The sequence below is a fragment of the Pararge aegeria genome, chromosome 16, assembly GCF_905163445.1.
Source record: "Pararge aegeria chromosome 16, ilParAegt1.1, whole genome shotgun sequence".
In the NCBI taxonomy this organism is placed as follows: domain Eukaryota; kingdom Metazoa; phylum Arthropoda; class Insecta; order Lepidoptera; family Nymphalidae; genus Pararge; species Pararge aegeria.
In genome coordinates, this window is record NC_053195.1 from 9,142,734 (window position 1) to 9,163,290 (window position 20,557).

A 20,557-nucleotide genomic window follows, 5' to 3' on the forward strand; every position below is an offset into this window, starting at 1 on the left:
ATCTCCAAGATGACAATTGGTAGTTTATTGTAGAATTGTATGCAATTTCCTTTAAACGAATTATGAATTTTATGTAACCTAGTATATTGCACTGTAAGTTTATTCTTACTTCTAATGTTTAAATTATTGCAGTCACATTTTTTCTTAAATTTAGAAATGTTTTTATGAACGTACATTAAATTTTCAAATATGTACTGACTACATTATTTTAAAATCTTTAAATTTATCTCTCAATGACTCTCTCGGACCCATTTTGTAGATAGAACGAACAGCCCTCTTCTGCAGCACGAAAATAGTGCTAATATCAGCAGCATTACCCCAAAGTAAAATTCCATATGACATAATGCTGTGAAAGTAACTAAAATATACCAGTCTCGCAGTTTCTACGTCGGTCATATGGCGTATCTTCTTTACCGCATAGGCAGCAGAACTAAGCCTGTTCGATAAATTATTTACATGAGGGCCCCATTGAAGTTTAGAATCTAACGTTATTCCTAGAAAAACTGTCGTATCCTCCAGTTTCAGTTCCTCATTATTAAGTAGTACAGTGGTTTTCACGTGTTTAACATTAGGTAAAGTGAATTTTATACACTTGGTTTTTTTCGTTAAGAACCAAATTATTAGCTTCAAACCACTGTACCACTTTAGCGAGAGAGTTGTTTACGTCGTCAAAAGCTAGTTCACGTCGATTTATTTTAAAAGTCAGTGATGTATCATCGGCAAACAGAACTATCCCGTGTTTATCCTTGGCAAGGTAAGGAAGGTCATTAATGTAAATAAGGAACAGAAATGGTCCTAATATAGACCCCTGTGGGACACCTATTTTCATAACTGATCCATTAGACCGTTTTCCATTCACGTCGACTTTCTGAATTCTATCGCGTAGATAGTTACTCATTAAGTCTAGAGCTACACCCTGAATTCCATAGTGGTGTAGTTTCCTAACTAACGTTTCGTGTTGAACACAATCAAACGCCTTAGATAAGTCACAGAACACACCAAGTGCATCACGTGACTCCTCCCAGGCTTCAAATATGTTTTGTATTAGCTCAACACCTGCGTCGATTGTTGAGCGACCCCGTGTGAAACCAAATTGCTTAATATGAAGTAAATTATACTTATGAAAATGGTAAAGTAATTGATTTAAAATGAGTTTGTCAAAGATTTTACTGAAAGTGGGTAGTACGGATACTGGTCTAAAGTTAGTGTGGTCAGAAGTACTACCCGATTTAAACAATGGAACTATTTTACTAAGTTTCATTAAGTCAGGAAACACACCACAATCTATACAATTATTAAATATTAAGGCTAAATCGGGTGCAACAATATCAATCAATGATTTGACAACGTTTACGGAAATGCCCCACAGATCATTTGTTTTTTTATTAATTAATAATTTAAAGGCTTTAATAACGTCAGAGCCACTAACATGCGTGAATTTAAAAGAATGGTTACACTCAGGCACATTTTCCTTTAATAGAGAGAGAGCCATACCTGGTGAAGAGTTTAATGATTCTGTTGTGGAGACGGGAATGTTGGTAAAGAAGGTTTCAAAAGCAGTAGCCACCTCGAAATCTGTTGTTAAGGCTTTATTATCTACATTAAGTTTAAAGTTAATATTTCGTGGTGTTACTCTTCCCGTCTCCTCATTAATTATGTTCCAAGTAGTTTTGATTGCATTGCTGCTATTTTTAATTTTATTTTTGATGTATCGCGTCTTTTCTAAGTGGCAAGCGCGTTTAAAATTCTTGGAAAACAATTTAACATAATCCCCAAACTTATCACCAGTGTTAAATTGACGTTCAGCATACAATTCGTACAGCTTTTGCCTATTTTTATGAAGTTCAACTGTCGCCCACTCACTAAAATTTAATGTATCAGTAATCACAACCGACTTACTAGTAAATATAGAATGAAATAGTCTATTAAAGGTATTGAAAAAGGAGCTGTACATTGCATTTGGAGTCGCCCCTGAGGGTAGGAATGGGAGGTCATTTACTAGGCTAATTCTCATTTTCTCTATGCGGTTGGATGTTACAGGAACAAATGTTATTTTACGTTTAGAAACATTTTTCTTCACATTTTCAAATTGAATAATTTGACCACAATGATCAGAGTCTAATTTACTAATAATATTTTTGCTTATAGGAATTATATTTGTAAAGATGTTATCCAAACAGGTGGCGCTAGTAGCAGTTATTCTTGTGGGCTCCATGAACATATTTGATAGATTGTAAGTTTTAAATAAATTCAATAACTTGATACTTTTCTAAAATGTTTACATTAAAATCTCCGCATATTATTAACTTTTTATTACACTTTGATATTTTAAATAACACTTCATCCATTACCTTTTCAAAAAGTTCAAAGTTTGACAAGGGTGGCCTATAAACAGTAACAATTATAAATTGCTCTAGTTCAACCGAGGCTAGCTCTATTGTCCGTTCAACAGAAAGGCTAACAATATCGTTTCTGTTTTTAAATTTTAAATTTTTATTTAATAAAATTAAAGAGCCTCCATGAATCGCTGTAACCCTGGTGAACGAACTACCAACCTGGTGGTTACCAAAATTAAACAAATATTCATGGGTTTTCAACCAGTGCTCAGTTATACATAAAATGCTAATGTTAAAATCATTTAAAAATAATTCAATCTCTAAGTCTTTTCCTCTAATACATTGAATATTTTGGTGAACCAAGTTGATATAATTAGAATTAGATTTTTTATTATATTTTTGGTTTAATAGTACATTGTGCGACCCCTTACTATAATTTTTTTCATATATGCCTGAGGGAGACTCAGTTGTCTGCTTTTCTAAGCAAGAGAAAACCTCTGTTGTCCTTAACTAGTTTAAACTAAAATGACTTGGAATAATTTCCAAGTTCTTGGCTGTTATGGTAAAAAAATATGATAGCGAAACAGCTATCTGTTGTTTAAAATAGTTTGATAGGTAATATCTATCTCGGTACAAATTATAAGTAGGATTAGCACATTTGCTAAAGTCTAAAACATGAAATTTCTTATTATATGTACATAAATTGTACAAAGTCATATTTAAATTATACCTAATAGTATTTTCTTGGTGTGGCAAGTTATGAAAATAAGGAAATGTGTATAATACAATACTATTTACATTTAATGTATTTAAAGAATCAATAAGTTTAATCAGCTCAGGTTTGTTAACATTCCCTCTATTTCCCATTATGATAATTAAATTAGTTTTACAGTCAAACATATTCCTATTTCTACAAATTGCAGCTACAATAGCTTTTAAATTTGAGTTGGGTAAACAGTAGTTCAAAACTGTGTGTCCATTCAACTGAGAGTTAAGATATAAGCCCATGTTACATCCAATTTCATCGCTGTACATAATTGTTTTTATTGAACTGCTACTATGAGCATTTGCTTCAATAAAGGAATTATTATTAATATTTATGTTTTGTGATTTTGAGTTACTTAACCTGACACACACCTTTCTCACATTAGAGGGTGATGACACTGATGACACAAACTGGGGATGACTGCCTATACTATCAAAACTATGGGTAGATAGAGAAGTTAATTTACCACTGGGTTGTTCTGTCTTATGCCATTCATCTGAAGTCTGTGTGTACTCAGATATCATTTGCCTTTGATACATGTCAAACTTTACTGCCAGTGTACGTAAAGAAGTCTGTAATCTGGCTATTTGTGCTTCTAGGATTTGTGTGTCAGATTCATAACTTAATCTATTACTTTCTAACTGTGAACTATACATTTTAATTTCATTCAATAATTCTAAACGTTCTTTCTTTGGTTTCAGAGATTTAACAGAATTTTTATGTACTTTTAACAGTTTCTGTGTTTTTTTAATATATCGGTTAACTTTGTTATACTTTTTTAGTTTCCTACTGCTGCAGGGATTGACTACTGTATCTGATTTGACTATCAATAAATTAGAGAAGTTGGTATTAGCAGTAGACATGTCAGCAGCAGCAGTAACCAACTGCGGGGCCCTATCAACTAATTCTTCATATAGGCTTTGAGTGTGTATTGCTGTTGTGTTATGGGCAGCATCTTCCAGTTCGGTGATCTGGTGGTGGGCATCACTTAGCTCCCGCTGCAGGGTAGTAATCTGGCTCAGAGCCTCCTCATACTCAGCACGGCACTCATCAAACCTATTTACTAATAACTGAAGTCTATCCCGCTCTTCTACAATGTCTACATACTTTATGTGCAAATCCGATAGTTCTAATTTTAGTCTATTATTATTCCCAAGGACGTCTAATAATTCCTTTTCGTTTTCGTCTCTTTCATTATTCAATTGGGTGCATAGCTCCTTGCTTGCCTTTAATTCTTTCAGGGCCAATTGTAATTTGGATTGCTCCTGGCGCGCTAAGGCTCTGCGGGTCATCATTTTGTAATTAATTAATTAATGAAACAAGGAGTAATCACCCAAAGAATGCGAAATGACAGGTAGGTTTCGGTATTGCAGTGTATTGTTATAACAATTGCAGCGTTACACTTGGATAACGGGCAATTGCATATACACGTATGTGTTTTTTATGCGCTAAATAGTTGTGTCAAAGCCAAAACAGCTACTAGCACTCTTTAAAAACACCAAAACAGAAGTTTAAAATTCAAGTTTTACTAACCTAACTGTCACTTTGTTTACATCGACGAAAACTTTTCTTACGCACTTTTAACACTTAAACTATTAATATATACTACTATTTATTATATAAATTAGGCGATTAAATTGGATTTGGGCACTAAAAACACACAAAATAAATTAAAATAACAAAATAAAGTACAGAGATCTTTGAACAGCTGTTATAGGCGGTGTTGCCACACCAAGAACTCTCAAGAAGATGTTAACCTGACACTGCCTAAATAATTCTGAAGAGACCGAAACAGGTGGAAATCTGAAGGTGCAAGGTCAGGACTATACGGCAGATGCATTAACACCTCCCAGCCAAACTCTCTAAATTTTTGCTGAGCGGCTAAAGATGTGTGAGGTCTAGCGTTATCATGATGAAAAACCACACCCTTTCTGTTGATTAATTACGGCCCATTTCTCTCAACTTCTTGCTTTAGTCTCATCAGTTGTCCGCAGTAGAGTTCCGAATTGATGGTCCTGCCTGGTGATAACAGTTGATAATGAATAATGCTCTTCCAATCCCACCACACACACAGCATCACCTTGTTGCGAGTTTACCCGGTTTTCGCCACAGTCTGTGAAGCCTGACCGGCCTTTGACCACGGCTTTTTTCGCACGTTCTTGTCGTACATGATCCTCTCCTTATCACCAGTTATCAGCTTCTTCAAAAATAGTTCGGTTTCATTACATCGTAATAAAGAATCACAAATGAGTGCATGTTTCATTAGGTTTCTTTCAGTGAGCTAGTGAGGTACCCAAATTTAACGTTTAATTCAAAATTAACAGGTAAAACGACTTTTTTGTGTACCCAGTTACGTTTTAACTACTGATATGCCGATCTTGCTCCACTTTTTCAAAAATGGCATCAATTTTACCAGAGCGAGGTGCATATTTGACATCAAAATTTCCGGATTGAAAACGCTTAAACCAAATTTGTGCTACTCTCACAGACACTGCACTAGGTCATATAAACATCTCAAATTTTTTTAATTTTAAAAAGTATCAAATTTCTTCCTTAGATTCACTAATCTTCAAAGTACGAAAAACAAATAAAAATCACACATTATCCTAATTTGAATGTGGAATGATCTTCTTTAAAATGTATACTTTTAATGATACCAAAACCAGATAAAAATAGTATAGCCCAAATTATTTTTACTTTTCGCATTATAGTTCATAAATACTATAATGCGAAAAGACTTTTTCCCCAACCTCTTATGTATCACTTGATGACCCGGAAAACTTAGATTTCCCTACCTAAATAATATATTAAAAATATTAGTGTTAATTCTGGCGGCAAAAATCTGGTTACATAATATGTTGATAATTCAGAAAACTTGTAGAGTTTTTAAATCAGAAAGCTTGCTATAGAGTACTTAAATTAATATATACACAACACATAATATATACATAATATTATAAAAAGGCCATGGCCATGCCATGACAATCCATTATGATGCGAGTTGCAATCCATTGCATTCTATTTATTTTTAATTTAATTAGGTAGTAATACTTAATAAAACAAAGTGTAAAAAATATAAATATTGTATTTAAAATTATATTCTAACTTAGATCTAAGGTGTCAATTTTAACAAGTGTACATTTGACTATTATTTCTCTACATTATTATATTTTATTTTATTATAAATTTAGAACCTTGGCGGTTTAGTAAAAGGCCTATCTATTGGACGGCGGGTAATTGGTTCTATGTCACGTGAACTAGATCTGTCATTTTGTGAGTACTTTGAAGCTACTCGCCGAACTAATTTGTGTGATCCGTATATAGCATAACCTGCGGGTTTCCGAACGGTTCTAACTCGACGACCAGTTACAGGCCTAATAATAATCTTTGAAGTCTTTGGTATAAATGTATGAATGTGAGGGACTAGTTTTAATGACTGATGAATAAGATGATTATGGTGGTGCTGATGATTATGATGCAGTGAAGGCGGAGCAATATACGCTAGCGGTACAGGAACTACTTCCACGTTCGTTTTTAGTTTGATGGGCCTTGCATTAGGTAAAGGCAAATGCTCGGGCATGTGGTGTGGCCAAGGTTTAGGTAAAGGAAACTGTTGTGGTCTCTGATCAGGTCCAGGGAACTGTTGAGGTCTCTGATTAGAACCAGGAAACTGTTGTGGTCTCGGGTTAGCGCCAGGGAATTGTTGTGGTCTCTGGTCAGATCCTGGAAACTTTTGTGGTCTCTGATTGGGTCCAGGAAACTCTTGTGGTCTCTGATCTGGTCTTGGAAATTGTTGTGGTCTCTGATTGGGTCCAGGAAACTCTTGTGGTCTCTGATCTGGTCTTGGAAACTGTGGTGGTCTCTGATTGGGTCCAGGAAACTCTTCTGGTCTCTGATCTGGTCTAGGAAACTGTTGTGGTCTCTGATTAGGTACAGGAAACTGTTGTGGTATCTGATTAGGGTCTTGTGGTCTTGGAACAGGTTGTTGTGGTCTTGCTCCTTGCACAGGCAATTGTGGGGCTAAATATTGCCTAATGTTGACATCTGAGGGAAGTGCTTGCGCGAAACTGTTATCTATGTTTGACGGTACAGGCGTTGTAGCATCTTCTCGTTGTGTTTTTGTCGCTTGAACTGTTGTAGTAGTCTTTAATGTTGTTGCTTCTCTATTGTTTGGATCTGACGGCGTTTGTGGGGCTTGCGGTAGTAATCCGAACGATGGTGGGAATCCGAATGGGTATGGCGGAAGAAGTATAGTGGCAACTGGCGCAGCGGCATGTGCAGTTGCTATTGCGATGGCAATATTAGGGTTTCCAGCACTCAAAGGTGGGTTTGTTGGATTCACTGGCACTGATGTTGTTCTGGTTGCTTCTACAACTACCGGTGGAGCGGGTGCAATGGGCAGAACTGATAATATTGGTCGAGGTGGAGCTGGCGCAACGGGAAACACTGGTGCCACGGGCGCAGGGGCAAATGGCAATACTGGCTCAAGTAGAGGTGGCGCTGGGACTAACCGATTAAACGTTCTTTCGAAATACTGCGAACTGGCAGCTGTCACAATTGGAGCGCCAACTGCTGGGGTTAGCTGGTGTACTCCTGAGCTTTGAACGATTCCACATGTTATCAGCAATAATAAAACCTGAAATAGAAACATGACTTTGAATGGTTTGGCACACTCCCTTTTTTCGATTATAAGCTACAAATACAATAATATGACTCAAGCTTTCAACCTCTAAGCCACTTAATGCCTCAAATTTTTTAATAAAATTTGCTGTTTACTAAATTAACCAAATTTCAAATAGATTACACAAGTGAAAGTGAAATAAATAACAATTGTCTCAAATTCCTTCCCTAGTAAAAGAGTAAATAATTCATCAAACAGCAAAACACAATTATCGTTATTAAACACTTGTTTAAGTAGAATAATTGCAGACATAAAGACATATTTGTTTGAGCTTTACTGTAATACAGATCAACTAACAACACAGACCTGCGTCGAAAGTTAAAAATAGTCTTTATCGTGGAATACTAATATTGATAAATTATTGAGTTATAAAACAATACCGTCACAAGCATCGTAACAACGTCCCCCGCGATACTTCTTTTGAATTGAAATGCGGGCGATAGAAAATGGGGTGCACGCTTTTATATAGGTGTAACAAATTTTGCATCGTGGTGTGGCAATGGAGCCCGTGTAGCGGAATACTTAATGTTACAATGTGTAAGGACATGAACCTTGATGGCTACAAAAATCGTATTGAAATTACGGCGTAGGAATAACAATAACTAGACGTGGGCATTGGGAAAGTACCTATCGTAATCAGACATTTTAGATTTTTTTAATCAATGCTTAAAGAAAACTATTCTCGACGGCAAATTGGCGTCGACTAAACATTGGATGTGACGATCACCATCTCGATTCTTCACCTATGTAAATTACTCTGCATTTTCCTTATATCCGATTGCCTGTTGGGGGGGACATTTTATCTTTCAATGCTTTGATTTTTTTGTTCAGCCAATGAATTTCTTTATTTCATCTATAGACTGTTTGACCGCAAACATAGCCTAGATAGCATAGTTGACGCGTAGTAATGATGACGCCTTACAAACAATACAAAGGCCTGTTTAGATGTAATACAAAGTATAGTTATTAAAAATTAAACAATATTTTTGAAAACCTCCCAGAAGCAGTGTTGAGGGCCGTGGTCTTTCCAGTGGAGGCTCCGATATTTTGATACCGGCGCAGCAATTTGGAAATCTATCATTTCTGTATTTTGTTTGGTGGAACAGCTCAAAGCTGAAGTCGCAATCGCATCGATTCTCGTTGGACGTTGGGAAGGTGCTGGAACGGCGACGCACAGGTAACGCAGCGTTGGTTGGCCCCCAACGCGGAGGACATACGACATCAAACGAGTCGCTGGGCGCCGCTGGAAACAAGCGGCCCAGGATCATGGATTTTGGAGCTCACTACAATAGATCTGTGTCCAGCTGTTGAAGTCAATCGGTTGAAGAGATGCTGATGATGAATCTGGTGGGGAGCTCTGGCCGTAGTTACTACATTACCGCATTCTAGTTCGATGCCCGCTTAGAAACCGTAGATGAGAATGGCCTATAACAGCTTAGCTCGCCTGCATCTTAGACTGCATGATCACCTGAACTTACCACCGGGTGAGATAGCAGTCTTACTTGAAGTAGAATAAAAAAATGTAGATATTAATTACGTCAAGATAAACAGATAAACCATTTCATCAAATACCGTGAGTATCAGAGGTAGGGAAAGAGGCCAAAAAGCAAAATATTATATAAAACGGAATTTCTATTACTGAGCGACCTATTTTTATTGAATATACCAATGATTTATTGAATTAATAGTTGATATAAGCAAATTCTATAACCGGGGTAGCTATAGAAGTTGTCTGGTATCTTAATTATTTAAAATTTAGTAATGAGGTCCTACTTATTTTTATATGGATAAAGTGTTTTCAACCCTATAACTTCTAACGTAAGGTACATTATATACCGTTCAATTTTATTTATTTTTATTCATGATAATACAAGAAAATTGAGATAAAAAACAAAGCACAAAGTATCTTTTTACTTTTCAATATCTTATTTCAAGACTAGCTGATTTTAGGTGTTTTTATTTTCCGAAAACTAACCCTGAAACTCCGAAAAAAACAACTATTTTAGCTCTTATTCTGTTGTCGATTAACAAAACATCATCATCATTGGAACCCTTTGTGGACACGGGCCTGCTCCAATCGATTTCTCCACCTATCCACCTATGTACGCCAGTTTCGCATGACGATGGCTTGGGCATCCATCTAGCCATACTCTACTACATCTATCGAGCGTAATTTTGGCCTCCCGATCTATCTCCGCCCATCAGGCTGTAGCGTCATAATCTTCTTTGCTTGGCGATCATCGTCCATGCATTGGACAATGTTTTTAGCAAATATATATATCATATTAAATGCAAATGATTCATCTCAGTAAACACCCAGCGCGAAGCAATAAGTGGGATGGGATGGTCGTGGAATGTTACGATTTTTTTTTTTTAATGAAACCCTACAACGCCTGACAACCATGATGGCGTGGTCCTTACTCGAAATGAAGTACCCGTCAAAGACAAAGACAAATTTCTTTATTCAAATAGGCCACACACATGATGCGTACATTACATAAAAATATGTGATAACTTTTAAACTAAAGCTACGAGGGTTACAAAGAAGCCCTCAAACTTTGCCGGGTGTTCTTTTCCAGTCCATTTATATGTACCTATATAGAAAAGATTAAAAATACCTACTTTAAAAAAAAAATTAAACTCACGTGACCTAATAATATCACAAACACCTTGAGCTCTTAATTAACAACCGTTCAGAACAACAAATTGCGATTGGATAACTTCAGGCGTGATTGCTAATCACGTTTTTCATGGCACGTGTATTGGGACTTCAATAAACTTTGCGATAACATAATAATTTGCGTCTTAGAATTATGCTATTTGTAGCATGTTGATTTCAAACTTTACCATAAGCTTTCGATGTGTCACGACAAAGGTAAATGTTCAATAATTAGTGTTATGTGATCAACGGTTGGTTGACTTTACGTTAATTTTTATACTCTGTGTTGTAAAGAAAATGAACGAATATTATAATTAGTTAGAATTAAACAGCACTTGTAATATAATGAACAAATATGATTAACGTATTATAGATTAACCCCCGTAAAATCTTAAAAACAGAACTGATTTTATTATAGTTACAGTTTAGTCATGTACAAATTACCAACGGCTATGTTGTACATGACTATCAAAACTTAAAAGTAAGGTATTTTATTCCTAACAGACAATATACTCGAAGCAGTAGTTTCAAACAGATAGTTTGCTAGTATTATTTCTGAGACACCTTCGTGTAATAAAGGCGATAATAAAGGCGTGTAATAAAGACGATTTAAATATAAGTTGGGAAATAGTCGCTTTATATTGATAAAAAGAACAGCCTTGTTTAGTACGAAAAAGTACAATAATTATTTAATAGGATTATAATATGTACAACTCATTAGGGAAAGGGCAAGGCAAGGGCAATATGGAAGATCTAAATTTGGTTGGTAATAGAAAAAAAACTTGTAAATAACAACGCTTAATATATGGTGAAAACTGTGTAACGTCTGGAATTATTATTGCGGCTTTGCAATAGAATTTTGGGAATGTTAACTATAACAAATTTACGAGTATAAGGGCGTTTCGTTTAAGTACCATTTTAAAGAAAAGACTTTTAAGTTAAAACAATAACTTCATACGTTAACCCCTATTACGAATGTTATGCACTTGGTCTTATTATTAAAGTTATTCTTTCTTTGCGCATACTGTTCACTACCTGTAAAGTACCTACCTGTAACCTACCTTTATTTTTAACTCCACTAGTTATTACTGCACTGGTGGGCTAAGGCTTACTCTCTTATAGAAGAGAGGGATTTAGAGCATAAACCCTTCACGCCGTTCCAAAGCGAGTTGGTGGCCTATTATCACATGTTCGTGATAATAATCAGGTCGGACGCCTTATGCACAGATTATATAAAATAATAAAAATCTTCGAGTAATAAAAAACTTAAGGATAGGCATTCTAAGAGTTATAAAAAGCCTAGCCTTAAGTTTTTATAACTCGTGCTGGAGATTTTTATCATTTCATATAATCTGCTTACCCTGTGCATACCCTCTATGCACGCCACTGCCTTACAGTGGCATCATCTGCGGAACATGAGAGTGGACACCGCTCCTAACTCCGGGGTGGTCCTGATTTTTTTCATTCCAAATTCTAACCTTACTCCGGAGTTAAATCCAGGACTCCGTGAGCCTCCGTTGAAAACGTTGACCACTCGACCAACGAGGCAGTTACTCATTGATAAAAAATTGTCATGTGCAATTAATTCTTTGAACTGAAGTTCTTTGAACTAATAAAAATACTTGGAATAAAATAACAAAGAGGAGCAAAATTTGAGAAATATATAAATAGTGAGCCAAACACTAAACTATTTAATTACCTACCAGCTGTTCCCAAAGCCGACCACCTTCATTATAGGTTCCTACATAACTGTTTTAAACGTACATTTATTTATCATAATATGTTCGGACATATATTAATCTATATGTATTGTACAATTCGAAGTCTGTACGATACATAAAGATTTCTGACATATATTGACTGACTTATTGTCCCCAATTTCCCCTGCCAGGGATCGAACCCGGACCTCTCACTTGAAACCACGCGCTCTTCATTCAAAACATTAGATCATATAAACATTTACAGTCAAAATTTCATTCGGAATAAATAAATTCCTTGAGTAACGATGTGTTGTTTTTTTGTTTTTCATAAATGCTTACTTTTGCTATCTTTACCTACATGTTTATAGGTAAGTTAAAATTTCGTACAAAATTTGGGAAAAAAAAAAAAAAAAAAATATACTACGACAATACACACATCGCCCTTTAGCCCCAATTTAAGCGTAACTTGTGTTATGGGTGCTAAGATGACTGATGAATATTTTTATATATAATATACATAAATACTTAGAATATACATATAAACACCCAGACACTGAAAAACATTCATGCTCATCACACAAACATTTTCCAGTAGTGGGAATCGAACCGGCCTTGGACTCAGAAAGCAGGGTCGCTGCAAACTGCGCCAATCGGCCGTCAAAAACTTTATAGCAATTTGTTAGTGTAATACCTAACAAATTTCAGCCTCACCTGAGAAGTGCTTCGAATTTTGAGCTCATTAATATTATTGTTAAAACTGAGGATCATGATGATTATCACACTGATAACTTTTTAGTAACCAATATTTTTGTCATCACATTATCAGCCTTACTTCGACACATAGATATTGAGCTAAAATATTAATAAATCAGAAAAATGTAGCCATCTTTGCTCTACTTGTTAAACTGTAAACGAAAGATGAACGCATGCAGAATGTTCAATACACAAAACGTGTTTGCGCTTGACTATTTTAAGAATAATTCTATTCTAAACTTTCAAGGGTCGCACGTGTTAAGAATAATAAGTCAGATATGCATTACAACATTTACTTTATAATATCACAATATTTGGTATCGATCTGTAATGGCATTTATTTGGCAACAACGTAGGGGGACGCTGCTACGTAGGGAGCGTACGGAGCGTAGGGAGCGGCAGCGGCAACGTACGGAGAAGCGGCAGCAATGTAGGGCGCCGGAGCAGCAACGTAGGAAGCCGCAGGAGCAACGTAAGCAGCTGGGGCAGCGACGTAGGCGGCAAGACCATTGTTAATTCGGTGATAGTATTGCGAACTCGTAGCCGTAACTACAGGTGCCGGGGCGGCAATGAACGCAGCAGCAACGCTTGGTTTGGCAGCAGCAATGGCGACCAGCGCAGAAAGAACGACGATCTGTAAGGAACAATTTGTATTTTGTCAAATGTCATCATATTGACATTACCGGCCACTACACAATGAGAAGAGGTTAATGCTGTAGTCCACCACGCTAGATCAAAGCGAGTTGGTGGACCCCACACGCCTTTAAGAACATTATGGAGAACTATCAGGCATGCTGGTTTTCTAACGATGTTTTCCTTCACCGTTGAAGCAAGTGATATTTTAGAAATTAAAACGCACATACTTAAAACAAGTTTGAGGTATGTGCTGGGATTAGAAATCGGCACCCTGAAAGTGAAGTTGAAGTCCTAGCCACTAGGCTATCACAGCTTTGCTTTATGAAACTTAACTTAACATAAAAATTAACAGTCCCTTCAGTCTAACATTTATTTTGTTTAATTATCAATAAAAAGGTCCGAAGCTTATGTGTCACGCTGAACTTGACAGGTATTGGGTTTTCCTTCGAAGCAATTCTCAATACCAGCCTTAGGTTAAGTAATGGTGCTCAATTTTTGTGCATTGGAAAGCACGTTAAGGCAAGTCCCGGTTATTATTACGAACGTTTGATAATTTATTAAAACATAAATGATTGTCATTGGAGAAGCTGGATACATCTGAGAGCGCAAAAGTAATTAAAATGAAGATATAATAATATATAACAAATGTCACGAAGCCCATTTTGCTGTCATTTTTGACACAGTTGACTAGGAAGACTAATAAATATATCTTTTACAGCAAGAAAGTATAGATTTAGATAACAAATCATATACATTTATATCATTGTATGGTGGCTACTTTTTAAACACACATAAAATAACTGGAATATATACGACAATATAAATATTTAAGATTTAATTGTTTTATGTCTTAACAATACTGTTTAGTCTTATACACTGTTAAGTGTTTACAGATTAATTAATTGGTGGTATTATGTGAAATCACTTACCAGTTTCAACATTTTGATAGGGAGGTTGGTTAGTGATGTTACTGTAAGAAAGAAAAGAAGGAATGATGCAAGTCGGTTGTTTCAGTGGATGTTTTATAGTAGCCAGTGGAGGTGTGGCGCAATACCCAAACGAGGTGACGTCTCTGGCATTGGACGGTAGACCACGCGTGATTTGAATCAAATGTCGCTACCACTTGTTTTGCACGAAGGAGTGTTTAATCCTTAATGAGACTTAAACCTAATGGCATCAATTATGTTGTACACAAATCTTTAAACTAAAATAAATAAATCAATATCCTACGACAAGACACACATCGCTATCTAGCCCCAAAGTAAGCGTAACTTGTGTTATGGGTACCAAGATAGCTGATGAATATAATACACATTAATACTTATAATATACATATAAACACCCAGACACTGAAAAACATTCATGTTCATCACACAAACATTTTTCCAGTTGTGGGAATCTGACGCGGAAAGCAGGGTCACTGCCCACTGCGCCACTCGGCTGTCAATTTAAAATAAATTTACCGGTCTTAATGTGCTGCTGTTTTTTTTGTTAATTCCGGGGAAATAGCAACCTCCCTAGCGCCTTGGTGAGTGCTCTGGGTTTATAAGTATGTCCCGGGGTTATACCCAGAGGGGGCAATATGGGATTTTATATTTTCTGAATTTTCTCTGGCCTGGTCTGGCGGGAGGCTCTCCAATCATTCATTCATCATTATTTCGCCATTATCGGTAGGGTCCGGTACGATGTCGCGACACCTTTAACAGGTTAGCCCGCTACCAATTTAGAATGCATCATCACTTATTATCAGGTGAGTTCGCAGTCAAGAGCTTATTTTCATCCACTGCAAGTAGAGTGGATAAAAAATGGGTAGCATTACTTTTTAAACGTCTATAATTTCGCTTCGTTCAGTGATTTATCTACACAGAGAATTGGCACCATTATCTTTGTATTAATACGTAAATATACATTTTTGAAACCCTATTGTGAGCCAAGAGAAAGAAGTACGAGAGTTGTCATATTTATAGTTTATTTATTAGCTTTTTCAGGGAAAGAAACAGTGAAATAAAAATATAAAAATAGAGAATTTTTGCATGATATTTTGTATAGGTACAGATATTTTATGTGCCTGAAATTGGCATTGCCTACTTTATATCCCGACAAATTTCACGGTTCCTATGAGATAAATCTAAAGTGCAATGGTGAAATGAAGTATAAGGTTATAACAATATACAGAATATTTTGTATCCTGCTACCAAAGGAAGAGAAGCAGTACACATGGTTGAAGCCGCAGACAGAACTAGTCTCACTGTAAGTTAAAAGATCTAATAGTTTTTTTTATATATATTTACTACATTAAACCGGTTTCAATCTTTACGAACAACGGTAGCTTTAAAATATATATGATTTAGAGCACAAAGGTAGGAAAAATAGTAATCACAATATTACAACGCAACATTTATCTGCATTTATAATGACAAGGTTGCTTGAAAGCATCCGGCTCCTATTTCATCTCTCACAAGATAGAAAAATGAATTTTAAAATGTAAAATGTAAATTGTTAACATTGGAAAAGAGCAACTGCTGAGTTTCTTGCCGGCTTCTTCTCGGTAGAATCTGCCTTCCGAACCAGTGGTAGAGTCACTGCACACAGACAGACTTGACGCTTCAAAAGTGCTTATATTAGGCCTACTTGAAATAATTGAATTTTGAATTTGAATTTGAATTCTAGATGGTTGACCATATCGTAAATCTTGGTCGAAAATTACAAGTTTGACACCTAACATAACCTTCACGTAATCGTTCAACAGAGTTTTCAAATGTACTCATTGAGATTTAATATGATAATATCGTAAGCTGGCTGAAATAAAATGCACATGGATGGACACAACAAAACTTTTTCTTAGTCTTCGGTAAAGTGTTATGGTTCTCATCTTTTAAATGATACGACCACGAAAAATTAACTATTATTTTGTTATAAGTAATATATTTTCCAAATCTGAAGATATATACCTTAAACTTGTTAGCCTCAAATTAATTCCTTTTTTCTTTTCTCATCTGTGTTTTCATTTAATATTTTATTGGATTCGTCATGGCTTCATGTAGCCTATAACAATACAAACTTATACTGCTTAAATAATAATCTTTTTGTTCTCGAGCATAAAATAGTTTCGCTAACGGCGTTCATATATATGTGTTACTGGGGTTACTATTTGAGTTTAATAAAACCTTATAGCCACATTATGGAAAAGCGTTGATTTGTGTATTTCAAGCAATGAAATGTCACTTGCCTTAACGGTGACGGAAAACATTGTAAAGATACCTACATGCCTGTGAGATTTTCATAATGTTCTCAATGACGTGTGAAGTCTACCAATTGACCAGCGTTCTAAAGTACGACCACTTTGACCACCCATCTCATCCCATCTCATTCTGAGAGGAGACCCTGTACTGAGCCCCTAATGGACTGATTTGTATGGACACAATATTTGCAAAAAGTAAGTTAAGTTTTAGGTGACACTTTGAGATGGCGAGAAAAAAAAATCCGGAGAAGTTCCTTCTCAGCTTCGCCTTTCTCACTCTGAGACGAGACCTGTCCCCTTTAGTGGGCCAATAGTGGTTGCTAACAATGAGCTTTATAATGAGTTATAAAAAAAAGTTTAAAAAACACCGTAGAGCTGCCGTATTCAAGGTAAATAACCATGAACACAATTTAATCATGTACAGGCTTGTTGTGTAATATCTCATACAAGGGTTATCGTCAAAGTCTGCGCTAGACAGCACAATGTCACCTGAAACAGCGCTAGTCTATGACGTTGTTTAAATAGACGGGTCGAAACTCAAAACATCATGCTTAAATTTACTTCCTCTGTTACTGCGTCGTCTAGTGGTTCTAGTAGTTCTATGGTCTAGTTGTTAGCAGGATCACGAAGCCCTGGTTTCGATTCAATGCAATGATATTGAAGTTTTCTAAGAGGAATTTTTTATTACCTATCAACAAACTATCACCAAATTAGCTTTGGCAAACCCCGTGCTTTGGAGACGTACGCGATCCTGATGTAATTATAATAGCATAAAAACCGACAACCCGCATTGGAGCAGCGTTGTGTGCCAGTGCTCTCAGTCTCTCTCTCCAATGAGAAAGGTGACCTGTGCCCAACAGTGGGACATTATTATTGATAATTGAAGTTTAAATGGCAAGCGTTTGCTCTAACTCACGACTCTATTGGATTCCTCTTTCATTCTCGTTCAGGCCACTACAAATTTCGCTAAAATACCAAAAGCACCATACACGTCATATTAGTAAAATTTCTTAAATTCTTATTTTTATATTTCTTAACTTAGATATGAATCATTACCATATGTTTATGCATAAAGCGTGTGGTACCTTAACTTTTTATATGCAAAGCATATGAAGCTGACACTTCTGATTTTTATTAGATAAACAATTAGCTTTTCCTCCTTCATATCTTTATTATTTTACACCGTCTGTTTCGTATACAAGTCGTAAGTGTCGTTTATGCAAGTTAAGTAAGTCTTGTATACAGGTCGCAAGTGTCTTTTATTCAAGTTTAGAACGTCTTGTATACAGGTCGCAAGTGTATTTTATGCAAGTACTAAACGTTTCGTATACAAGTCGTAAGTGTCGTTTATGCATACACTCACTATAAAGAATACACTTTTTCCTGTTAAGTGGGGAAGCTGGAAGCTTTGTATGCTATCCAAGACCATTCTTTCTGACTCGTGCTAAGCTAAATGAATCGGTGTAGAAACATTGTAATTTGGCCTAGTACGAGTAATTAAAAAACTGCCTAGGCTAGTATGCCGAGTACTGAGTAATAAACCAAGTACTCGGTCTATTACTATTTTATTTAAGTCCAGAGTATCTTGGTACAAATATCAGTACTTAACATTTCTCTGTTTTCTTCTAGGATTTAGGTCATGTCAAATGAAAATAAAGGTTCGTTAATGAGTTGAGTCAATCAAACCTTTAATTAAAAAAAAACAATTTTCTTTTTATTATCATTTAATATGTTATTAGTAAAGCAGTCTTTTATTTTAATAGTAACGATATTCTTTTTTTTAGGCACCTCCCACCAGACAAAAGTCTAAAGAATATTTATCTGAAACTCATACACATAATAACTTGATATTTGATCTGGACGCTATAAACAGGGCAATACTTTCCCGAGAACAATGCCCATGTAGAGTTTGACGCAATGCATGTGACATTGATAAGCGCGCGTGTAAGCTTTGTGGAACAAAGCTCTTCATCTTATAAGAAAAATCATTTTGGATTTTATGATGAAATAATACACCAAATACGTCAATAACATATTTTGTTACAATGCGTGAACAGCTATTGTATTTATAAGAGGTGGGTTTATGACACTTTATTACGTACCCGTTGTTAATCGCGACTTTGTCCGCGTGTAAGTTAGAACTTGAATAGATATCTAACCTGGTTATAAGTGATGTTGTAGCCTAAGATCGTAGCAGTCTTAACTTTTAGGAATATGGCAGTTAAATAAAAACCCATACTCCTAATCGATTTCTACGCGGAGATGTATAGAATGCTTTATCGATTGGCGGCACGGGTCTGAAGGAAAATAAAAAACAACATTCAGATCAGGGGATTGAACAAGGGACCTCAAATTTATAAAACAGAACGTTCACCGTTGTGCCAAGGAGGTTGTCGAAAAATTCTAATAAATATTTCCATTTTCTTATACAAACTTAACAAAGAAAGCTTTTCTTCATATTTAATCCTAGAACGCTGTATATACTCGTAGTTCGATTATTGCAAGACCATGACAATTTTTGATACCCTTGTTGATTACGATTTCAGCCTAACTAACTTTTTGGAGTTGTGTGCATTCTAAAATATAACTTGATTTTACGCTGAAAGAAAATATTACGAGCAACATCCATGCTTGAGAGTTCTCAATAATGTTCCTACAGTCTTCGACAATGTTTTAACAGTCTAAAAAACAAGCCGAGAGAAACAAACCCGTGACCTGTATTTAATGATGACGATATTTAATTCCAAGAGAACCTACACCCACTGATATCTACAGGTGACGTGAAAACTACTAAAACCATGTTGAGCGTCACTCAGCGGGGTGAAAGTTTCCAGTAACTTGTTATCTCTCAAATCATAGGGGAGATGTCACGCGATCACGTTTAACACGTGATTTTCATCTCAGGCATGGCGGATATTACAGAATAGAAAAATCAGCATTTCAATCGGCTTTGGCAATTGATAAAACAACATCTGAACTAAGATTCTATGCTATTCATTACGTTTACTTTCAGCTGATATCAGAGGCAATTAGCTGTGTTTTTACGCTAGATCAGATGTTACACTCACCACCCATCCTCCTGCTGCGGGTATCGTACGAGGCGACCAAGTGAATATTACGGAGAATTGGCAATGGAGAAATGTCCTTTATCCCTATCCCTACTAATATTATAAATGGCAATGTAAGTTTGTTTGTTACGCTTTCACGCAAAAACTACTTAACCGATCCTCATGAAACTTTGTACAGATATTCTTGGAAGTGTTAGAAGAAGTAATATAGGATACTTTTTATCCTGACATTAAGCTCGGTTCCTTTGGGAGATGAGATGAGTGTTTGACGATGTTACACCATAACTCCGACAAATTAGAACCGATTTCAATAATTTTTTTTTTTACTATAAAGGTTATAATATGTGTTTAATTTGGCCCAAACTGTGGTTGGAGATAGATGACAGAACTCCTCAGCAGACAGCAGCAAACCCCTCATCTAAGGCTTAGCGATACTGAATACTTTTTTTTTTTAGATCTACAACTAAATTTAATGCCACATCAAAAATCAAACGCAGGCGAAGTCGCGGGCAGCAGCTAGTACTACTATATTACTGCCATCAACTGCGATCACCAGTCCGCCTTGCCCGTGTGATGATAGTGTACAAACGCTCCTGTTAGTAGAGGCCTGTAGTCCAGCAGTGGACTGTGTGGACTGTTATAGGCTATTGATGATCAAAGGCAAGGAGGAAAGCTAGTATGGACCCAGTTCGGACCTTCATAGTTTGCCCCACGCAA

At 36.1% G+C, this 20,557-nt stretch overlaps 2 protein-coding genes across 2 annotated transcripts; both read right to left on the reverse strand.

The window, feature by feature from the left end:
- Positions 1-6,289: 6,289 nt before the first annotated feature.
- LOC120630632 (vegetative cell wall protein gp1-like) lies at positions 6,290-8,175 on the reverse strand. Its single transcript, XM_039899896.1, has 2 exons — positions 8,164-8,175; positions 6,290-7,738 (listed from the first exon to the last, which is right to left on the reverse strand). The coding sequence occupies exons 1-2, from the start codon at positions 8,173-8,175 to the stop codon at positions 6,290-6,292; spliced, it is 1,461 nt and encodes a 486-aa protein (XP_039755830.1).
- Positions 8,176-13,232: 5,057 nt separating this feature from the next.
- On the reverse strand, positions 13,233-14,494 carry LOC120630634 (cuticle protein 38-like). Its single transcript, XM_039899897.1, has 2 exons — positions 14,461-14,494; positions 13,233-13,529 (listed from the first exon to the last, which is right to left on the reverse strand). Exons 1-2 carry the CDS (start codon positions 14,470-14,472, stop codon positions 13,233-13,235), a joined length of 309 nt encoding a protein of 102 aa, XP_039755831.1. The 5' UTR covers positions 14,473-14,494.
- Positions 14,495-20,557: the final 6,063 nt, after the last annotated feature.